Source organism: Xiphophorus couchianus, chromosome 9 (genome assembly GCF_001444195.1).
Source record: "Xiphophorus couchianus chromosome 9, X_couchianus-1.0, whole genome shotgun sequence".
Taxonomy (NCBI): Eukaryota; Metazoa; Chordata; class Actinopteri; order Cyprinodontiformes; family Poeciliidae; genus Xiphophorus; species Xiphophorus couchianus.
In genome coordinates this window covers 19,195,829-19,205,278 of record NC_040236.1, presented here as the reverse complement: position 1 = coordinate 19,205,278, position 9,450 = coordinate 19,195,829, and the positions used below count along the sequence as shown (strand labels likewise).

At 40.0% G+C, this 9,450-nt stretch overlaps 1 protein-coding gene across 1 annotated transcript; it reads right to left on the bottom strand.

The window, feature by feature from the left end:
- Window positions 1–1,403: 1,403 nt before the first annotated feature.
- Window positions 1,404–9,192, bottom strand: LOC114151327 (dimethylaniline monooxygenase [N-oxide-forming] 5-like). The gene is made up of 11 exons (XM_028028470.1): window positions 9,064–9,192; window positions 7,260–7,398; window positions 6,971–7,159; window positions 6,713–6,878; window positions 6,223–6,365; window positions 5,909–6,105; window positions 4,298–4,433; window positions 3,988–4,207; window positions 3,792–3,864; window positions 3,424–3,676; window positions 1,404–2,409 (listed from the first exon to the last, which is right to left on the bottom strand). The coding sequence occupies exons 2-11, from the start codon at window positions 7,389–7,391 to the stop codon at window positions 2,260–2,262; spliced, it is 1,659 nt and encodes a 552-aa protein (XP_027884271.1). The 5' UTR covers window positions 7,392–7,398; window positions 9,064–9,192; the 3' UTR covers window positions 1,404–2,259.
- Window positions 9,193–9,450: the final 258 nt, after the last annotated feature.

Sequence of the window (9,450 nt, the reverse complement as noted above, 5' to 3'; positions counted from 1 at the left end):
GGAGGGACTTTAACCCTCCGTGGTGCTGAGGGAACTATTTGCAGGGTTGACCAGATGGTACGCTTAAAATATTTTTTTTGCAAGATTTTAAACACACAAAGAAAAAATAAAACTATACACTGTGAACAACAAAGTAAGTTTTCACAAGGCATAAAAATCCTGTCCGTGTTCAACTCCGAGAAAATACTGATATGTCTTCTGGCTACATCAAATATTTGAACTAAACTAAACTATGCTAAGCTAAAATAAATTAAAAAAAGTTTTGTTATAATGCATTTTTTCACATCTGTTAAATTAATACTCTAAAACATGAACTGCATAATAAAAATATAGAGATCTGAATATAGACTTGTTATTGGATTGGAATAAACTGAACTAATCTGAACCAAAATAGATTTTAAAAAATTGCCCCCTAATGGTTAGTTCTATTGTTTTCTTTTTAATTTTTTGCATCAAGGATAAACGTGAATAATGCATTTTCAAATGATGATTTTTTTTTAATAGGGGAAAAATTTGTTCAATAACCTGGCTCTATGTGGAAGTAATTTCCCCCTAGGCATCATAAATTGTGCCACCCTTGGTGGCAATTACAGGTTAGGATTAGGGTCTTTTTTGACCCACTCTTTTCAATATAAAAATATTCAATATTCTTTAAATTCAGCCACATTGAAGGTTATGTATGAATGGGTATTTTTTTAAGCCAGGCCACAGAAGCTCAATCATATTTAAGTCTAGACTTTGACTAGACCAATGTGATTCAACAGAGTTTTAAAGCCTTAAGAATGATGTTGTAATCCTTCTTTTCACCTTTTCATTAGATCAGGGCATGGTGTGTTGCCTTTTGAGACGTTTTGAGTTTGGTTTATAGTATTTAAGTGCCTTGACCAGTTGAATACAACCCTTTTTGTGGCTGCAGAAGAAAAGCATGTTAAACCAATACGCCCTCAAATGAAAAATGTGTGCCAGTTTCTATGGTCTTCATTAAGGCTGTGGGCCTATTTGGTTGTATTTTTGACTGCAGAAGGAGGGACTAAATCAAGGTGGGGTTCATGCCATCAGTCTGCTCCCATAGATTCAGAAAAAAGAGGCTGAAACTAACAAAGACGGCCAACAGCGGCCCACAAGCAGGGAGATTTCTGCTCATATTTTATACAGGTGAGACAACAGAAACATTACAAAATCTGCTCCGATATTGATCTTCCACCGGCCACCAATACCTTCATCGCTCTCAAAACAGACAGGCACGCATGCTTGACCTGCTGTTGAAGCTTCTCTAAGCATAAGCAGAGATGCAAGAGAGGTTTCATTTTATATTAAGATTTTCTAATTGCTTCTTACAGTGAAAAAAGAGATAATAAGCCTAAGACAGAAAGAAGAAATACAAAAAGAGCACTCAGTCAAACTCTGGGTGGAAAAGTAGTATTAGCAGCACCTATTGCTTTAATGTTCCTTTAAAACATTTATTCAAATGACAAAAGCCGTTTTGTGTTCACTGAAAACACCAGAAGTTAGTAGTCTATATGAAAAATAATGTAATATCAAAAAGACAAAAAGAAACAGTTTTGTAATGGTAGCATATTTATGGTGACGACAGCGTCTGGTTGTTGGTGCAGGAGAAGAACTACAACACAAACTGTGCAGTTTTTGACAAGTGCAGGCAATGTTTAAACCACAAGAGGCAGGAATCTATGGAGAAGTCAAACCGCGGCTCTTAAACCTAAGAACACTCTGGTCATTTTACCTCAAGTTACCACCTGAATGTTTGAACTTTAGACATAATTTGGTGTTCCAACCATGAATCTATCCTAAAAATGCACAAGAGCTGGGTTTGACATGAACAAAGCAGGTTCACATTATTCTTAGGAATGCTTTTTGTATGACATATGTAATCAGAGCCCAGTTCATTATAGGAACAGCTGATGTCCTTATTTTGCTTTCCCTGACTTCTTGTGTCTCTTCCTCTTCGTTTCTGCTTCCATAGTTCAGGAAGGTGAACTCTGTCAGCTTTCTGATCCTGGCTTAACATCCTCCCTTCTTGTCAATAAACAATGGTCTGCAGTGTTTAGTTCTGGCCTGCTTGTAAACAGTTAAACTGCAACAGTTTTTGCAATATGAAACATTACTTCAGTGCAGGCTAGTCTGAGTGTCACCAGCGTTGCATGTTAAAGTAAAAAGAGCTGCATTGTTCAATTGGGTTACACTGCTGCGTGACTGATGCATGTCCACAGTTAACATCAGAGGTTCTAAACTTGGGGTTTCTTAGACGGTTTGTGGACGGAGTTTGGACATCAGGGTGGAGATGATGGCGGGATTGTGAACTTGGATGTAGTAGACGGCGCTTCCTCCAGCCACGAGCAGCAAGCTCCACTTGAAGAGGCGGCCTGCTGTCGAGCTCTCTCGAGGCCCCAGCTGTGGGAGCACACAAACAGTTATTGTCTGAATTTACTCGTCAAACGGCATGAAAGTCAAATTGATTTGGGTATTTTGATGATCCATTAGAAGTATTCTTTCTTTAAAGATGGCATGATAGTATAAATTCAACAATATTTAGATGTAAAAATCAGGTTGAAGGGGTAATTTATTGTGGATTTTTCCCGAAACATGATCAAATTAAACATACAGGTTCAGAGATGTAGGTCAGAATCCTCCCAGAAGCTTAAGGTTGGCCAGTTTGATCCATTCTGAAATCACTTTCAATGTATATTTGGGATTATTCAACTCTTGGATCGCGCAAGTGTGTCCAAGTTTCTAACCATTTGTACTAAATGATCCTTTCAGATGGCAGGAAGTTAGTTAAAATGAACAGGAACAGCCCATGAACTACATTGGACCAACACTCAAGGTTCACTCTACACAACATTAGGCCTCTGGAATAGCCCCAACTTTAACCCCACATAAAATATGTTGATTATGCTTACGTTTTATCTATGCCAGGAAACTACATGCCTGAAATCAGCTCTTCAAATTGTGCCAAGGTTACAGATCTACCAGAAACTTGTTGTTAACTGTTAGAAATGTAAAATTTCTGTTATATTTTACTTTGCATGTGTATTTTGAGCACTTCGAGAAATCCCCCCATTTATGGGGTGACTGTGGCTCTATGGGTAGAGTAGTTTTCTTGTGATCTGAAGGTTGTAGGTTCAATTCCAGCTTTTTACTGCCACGTGTTGATATGCCCCTGGGCAAGGCACTTAACCCCAAACTGCATATCAGTGAATAAATGTGACTCTAGTTTGAAATGCTTTGAGTGATCAAAATGCTATACAAGTGCAGTCCAGATGCCATTTAATTATTTTGAAAATTAATGAAGTTCTGTGTTTTATTCTAATGTAAAAAAAAATGAAGCAGTTAAAAAAATACTAGTGCAGATGATGACTGTATGTAAACTTCTGACCAGGAGTGTACAAAGCACTCATTTCAGACCTGTCGGGTTCTCAGGGGCTGGTACAGGCGGTCAAGCTGGGTGAAGATCGCCCTGCGGGCCCCGTCCCATTTTCCCGGTCCCATCAGTCGGTACTGGTAAGCAGTGATGGGTCCCCAGAAAACCCGCATAAACAGGGGGAAGTCGGTGAGGAGCAGCCAGAGGAGACTTGGGCGCACTCCGATGTCCTTCGCTAAGTCGTCCATGTACTCGAGAAAGTCCACCTGCAGGGGCGTCAGCCTCGACACAACGTAGCTGCAGGAGAAAAACATGTGAGCTTAAAAATGATTTCAATAGAACTAAAAGCCTTGCTTTCAGGCTTGTAATGTTAAGAACCTTTCTTCTAAGTCATAATGAATGTCACTTGTACTTTTTCTCAATGTTTTTGGTGTCCTTCTCAACAGCCTTGATCATGGTTTGATTTGAGGGAAGCTTCTTATGTCCTGAAGGGCCAAAGACAGAAAGCAGACATTTAACAACCAGACCTTTACGTCTGAGCCGAGGTTGGGACAAGTAAGTAGTATTTGCACCATTTCAAGAAGGCCTCTGTTGAAGTGAAGCCTCACCTTTGAAGACACGAGTGACAAAGCGGGCCTGCATCTCAGCCTGTGGCATGATGGATCCGTCAGAATGGATAAATCCCACAATAGCCAGAGTAGGCTGCTCAAGGACTGGGGGGAAAACATGTTTGTAGAGGCCCACACGGTGCCCCGACTTGTACATGACGTGCTTCGGCAAGTAGGGGAAATCATAGTTGTACCCCGTGGCGAACACAATCAAATCCACCTGTGAGAGGAAATACATTGGTTAGAAGGTTGTTGTTTTTTCCCCCCTCAAAGAAACAAAAGGTTGTGACACATCTCGTTTTCCTCTAACATTTTCCGCAGCGCTGCCATCATCAAAGACCACGGTGGAGCCACGGATCTCTTTCAAGTTTGGCTTGACGAGGACTGACCCGGACAAAATCTTGAAGGGAAGGTCATCGTTGATCACTGGAATCTGGCTGAAGAGTCTTAGGAAAAAGAAGAGGAGATAATGATTTAACAGTAGACTGCAAACATGATGAAATCCTCTGAAAATCAAGTTTATTTCCTGAACTGCAATCAGGTAATACAGGAGCAATCATGGTGATTATTGTCTTGGAAAAATTTTCTTGGCATGTTTTTGTCTTTTCATTTTGAAATGGTGGAAATAGAATCATTGTTTGTGTAACATTGTGGGGTGTGGTTGCCCTGCGACAGACTGGCGACCTGTCCAGGGTGTACCCCGCCTCTCGCCCGGAACGTAGCTGGAGATAGGCACCAGCAACCCTCCCGACCCCATTAGGGACAAGGGTGAACAGAAAATGGATGGATGGATGGATGTGGGGTGTGGTGAAGCACACTGCCCTCTAGTGTTTGGTACTTTAGGATCTTTGCAGCACATCTTTAGCCCTTCTCTCTCCTGCCACATCCTGACTGATTACTGTTAGTAAAAATTGTTTTGTCTCAATGGAATTGTTGTCCATAAATTTGGATACTTTTTCTTAACATTTCTTTTCTTCTTTCTTTTTTTACCCCAGATTGAATAAACACATTTATGTTAAAAGTTGTTGTTTTTCCCCACATTTTGCAAAGCAAGATTATGACACTGGAATTACAGACGAATTCATTTTCTAGGCTTTTTACCCATCTTATCCAGCCCGGTTTTAGTGGAGTGCAAAAAAATTTAAAATCAATTTCACAGGTGTCAAACTCCAATCCTCCAAGACTCTCTGATGAACCCAATAGTTAGGTCATTAGTAGAACATTAGCAATACAAGGGTTGGATGCCCTTGTAGTCTAAAGATTCCTTTCTAACTTAATACTAAGCAGTTGTGTTTCTTACTCCCACAAAAGATTTGATCAAATCCAGAACAGATTATAGAACAGCTCTTGCTCCGACAGTCTAACACACTTGGGAAAACACGTGTTGGAGCTTTACCCCCAGATAACTCGAGCTTAACCCCTGGTAGGTGGTGCATGTCAAAGCAACAAAGTATGAATGCCTATTTCCCACAGTGAGGTTAATATTTTCCTGTTGGTCCACTGACTCTACTGACAGCAGGAGACACTTGTGTTGTCAGATACAGTCTGACTCAGACTGGCTGGCTCAGATATTGCTGAGTTAACCCTCAGCGGCACCTTGAGCAACATATTGCAATCTAGTGGATGCTTAGGCACCTACAGTATCTATCCAAGGTTTTGTTTTGGCAGTTCAAGCTGCTCTCCTGCTGGATTGGACATAATGGTTTGTTGTTCTATAGCTGGAATCAGAAAACGTTGATGACGATTGGAGTAGCTTTTAGACCATGCTCCCCAATAGAGTGACGACACTCCATAAAGGGTGATCAGTGAGGAGATGCTGCAATTTGATTGACAAATACCAATTTAGTTTTGCTGAGGAAAATAATTATCTGCTCAGAAAACAACAATTGACCCCCCTCATCATAGCATTGAAGTACCGTACCTGTGTTTGGGTTTGAGGCCGTACACCGCGTGATCGTACATGGCGTTGAGCTTCTTCTCCCCCAGCCAGTTGAGAAAACTCATGGGCAGCAGCTTGAACATGACATGGACAAAGCGCGTGTTGAACCTGTCAACCGGCAAGCCGTTGTCGGAAACCTGACGGATGACCCAGGCACCGCTGCGAGTGCTCAGGTACACCTGCAGGAAAAGATTCAAGGGCAACAAGTAAATGAAGCCGTCGATAAAAGTGTACAGGGAGAGCAAGACTTTCAATGTGGCAACGGCTGTAAAAAAACCCCAGAAAGTCTTGTCGACCTGCTCTGCTACTCTGCTGCCCTCCACGGCGATGTCTCCTCCTGAGTTGCCGATGCCGATGACCACCACTCTCTTCCCGTGCATGTCCTCAGGTCCCTTGTAGTCCCAGCTGTGGAGGTATTTTCCTTCAAACGTCTCAATTCCTGGAACATATTGGAAAAATATTTGAGCGTGTGGAATGCAAATAACGAGGATGATTAGCATTAAAACAGCAACTTATGAAATTATTTGTACATTTTTCCAATGTTATAAGTGAAAACTCTGCCAAAGGGAAGTGTACTTAATTTTTAACATCAATATCAAGGACCTGTTCACTTAAAACAAGCTTGTAAGTTAGTTTGGATTCAAGTGTACTATAAGATAACTTCACTAGAAGATAGACAAAAAAAAAAAAGAATACTTGATAAGATTTTGTGTTTTTGTAGCGTAATATCAAACAGTTCAAGAATGAATACTTGCACAAGGCTCTGCGTTTTCCACCATGTGTTACCTGGAAAGTCTTTAAGCGGCAGGTTGGGGTAGTTGAAATGACCGGAGCAGCAGATGACTGCATCAAAGATGTGCCTCTCCTCCAGTCCATCTTTATTCTCTGTCACCACCTCCCACTGACCGGTGCGAGAAAAGTCCAGTCTCTGCGTGACTTTCTTCACCGAGGTCTAAGTTATAGACAAAGAGCAAGGAAAAGGTCAACAAAGCTCTCTGAACAGCTCCAGAATGATTTAATGAGGTCTTCTTCCTGTGCATTTACCTGGAAACGAATGTGCTGCAGTATTTTAAAGTGCTCTGCGTACATCCTGAAGTACTTCAGGATCTTAGAGTGGTGCATGTAGTTTGGGTAATCAGCTGGGATGGGGAAGTCGCTGTAGCACATCATCTCCTTCCAGATGTTGATGGTTAGGGAGCGATATATGCTGGCCCTGTTCGGCTCGGAGACTTCCTGGGAAGACAGAGAATTGAAAGTGACTCAGTCACTGCTTTCCTCAGGGAAATCTGCAGGATTAAAATGATCTCCACAGCAGCAGCCAGCAGATTCTTACCTTGAACTTCCAGAGTCCTCCTATGTCGTCGCTGCTTTCGAAGCAGGTGGGCTCCAGGCCCTCATCCAGGCAAGCCTTGATGCTGGTGAGACCCGAGGGGCCCGCCCCGATCACTGCGACTCTCTGCGCCATGATGGAGCTGCAACAGGACAGGAAGACAGAAAAGTGTATAAGTTACAGTGGATAAGATCAAATATTTTACTGAAAAATCTATGTCACGGTGTTCCACGCAATTAACTTAAATTGTTGAATCAAATTAAAGTAATGATGTGTCATAAACTCACTTTAAAGAAGTCTTTAGCTCAGACTAGAATTACTATTTACCCCACAATTTTAGGGTTTTAGCATACAACCTACAGAAATATGCCTCAAAACTCATTACTGACCTGCCAGTCAAGGTGGTTGCTTAAAGCAGGAAAACATTTTATGTGTGGGTTATAATATGTTTTCACCCCTCGCCGTTTAAATCCTGAATCCAACCTTTTTTTTCCAAACTGCTACCATTTGTTTCTCTGCTGTGTAAAGGAACTTCTTGTTCTCTTTCCTATTAGAAGGATATGTCTCCTTTGGAGTGTGTTTTCACATTTCAACAAGTTTTGACTACATTCCCTTGGCAAGACGCAGCTTGAGGAGGAAGGTGGAAAAATGGCAGAGTCTCAGGTGATTTAGATGCGGTTTTCTCCAGCAATACTTTTCATATGACCACGAGATAAGAAAACATTTTTTGTGCTTTAAAAAAAATATATGTTACAATCAGCGCTTCTTGACTTCAATCCGGTTTAATTATTCAGTTTTGAAAAAATATTGTTCATGTTTCTCCTATACAAGTAATGGTGCATTTAGCACCACTCGTAAACAGAAACAAAGGTTAAAAAAAAGTCTTTTTTTTTTTTTTTAGCAAAAAACATCTTACAAAGTGGTTTCTAAATGTGATCATAGTTTTATGTGATGATGAAATCAGAGCAAAGCACCAAACTGTTGCTCAGCTGAATTCACAAAAAAATCATTACAGTGCAAGCACTTAAAGATAAGTTTGAGTTTTGATAAACACGGCCAACATTTGAGGGGAGGCAGCCTTTTGTGGCTTCCAGATAAAACCCTCAGTAATGCTCTGCTCTTGATTGCAGCCAGAGCCATAAAACAAGTTCCTAGAAGCAGAACAAAGGTTTTGCTTTAAATCACATAAACCCAGTGACCCTGCAAATTGTTATATCACATCTGTGCAGTTCGTGTTAAGACCCGTTTTCTTTCCCCGTTGGAACTTTTTTGCCTTGTGCAACTTTTGCCTCGTTTATTTTTTTATTGAAAAGTTTGGTTAATCCTTACTTTTTTTTGCACAGAGAAACTTTGATTGTATAGTTTTTTTTTTAACAAACAGAAATATGTCAGAGACAATATATATATATACATATATATATATACAGTACATGTACAAAATAAAAGCTATTTTCAAAAACCTTCTGCACAATGTTCTGATGTTTCATTTGTTGAAATAAAATAACAGCGTGCGTTTTCTTCTCATTCAAATTTCTTTTCAAGAAAACGTAGAGGCTGGTAGATATTTTAACCTTTTAATACACCAATTGGAATGTTCTATATAAATGCATAATAACAACACAATCCATGCAAAAAACAACAACAATGCAAAACCATGGCGAGATTTGTAATAACCTCGCTATTTTCTTCATGACTTTAAAGATCAGGCATGTTAAAGACGAAAGGATTTAATTGTGAAAAATAACGTAACAGCTGCAAAAAAAAAAAAAAAAAAAAAAGCTTTCTTGCAGTAGCTTATTTGTCTTACCTTGTGTGCTTCTTGGCCTGTCTCTGGAAAAGGGGCGAATCTCATCAGAGCGCCGACTTTTATACAGACCGCTGCTGACTTTTTTTTTTTTTTTTTCTCTCCAGGCAACAAAGACACCCGACTGTATCTGCATACAGTCTGTGGATGAGAGTATCATGTACGTTTTCTTTTATTAATCAGAGAAATACACCATCGATTAATTTATGGAAGTATTTTTTCTTTATTTTAGAGCTTTATCAGTTGTTTTTTTTTCTTTTTTTTTTTTTTTTCTTTTTGTTTTACTATGGACCTCTTTTGTGTCTGAAATAAAGATTGATTGATTGATTGATTGATTGATTGATTGATTGAGTAGTGCGGTAGTACAGACTACTGTAACTGTACTCTTAA

What these genes read in the sequence shown, in the direction of transcription:
- LOC114151327 (XM_028028470.1), bottom strand. Translation starts at nt 7,391, where the DNA reads ATGGCGCAGAGAGTCGCAGTGATCGGGGCGGGCCCCTCGGGTCTCACC. An exon ending in GCAGCAGAGTAGCAGAGCAG is followed by an intron (nt 6,106 to 6,222) that starts GTCGACAAGACT and finishes CTTTTCCTGCAG; the next exon opens with GTGTACCTGAGCACTCGCAG. An exon ending in ACCAAAAACATTGAGAAAAA is followed by an intron (nt 3,677 to 3,791) that starts GTACAAGTGACA and finishes TTTCTCCTGCAG; the next exon opens with CTACGTTGTGTCGAGGCTGA.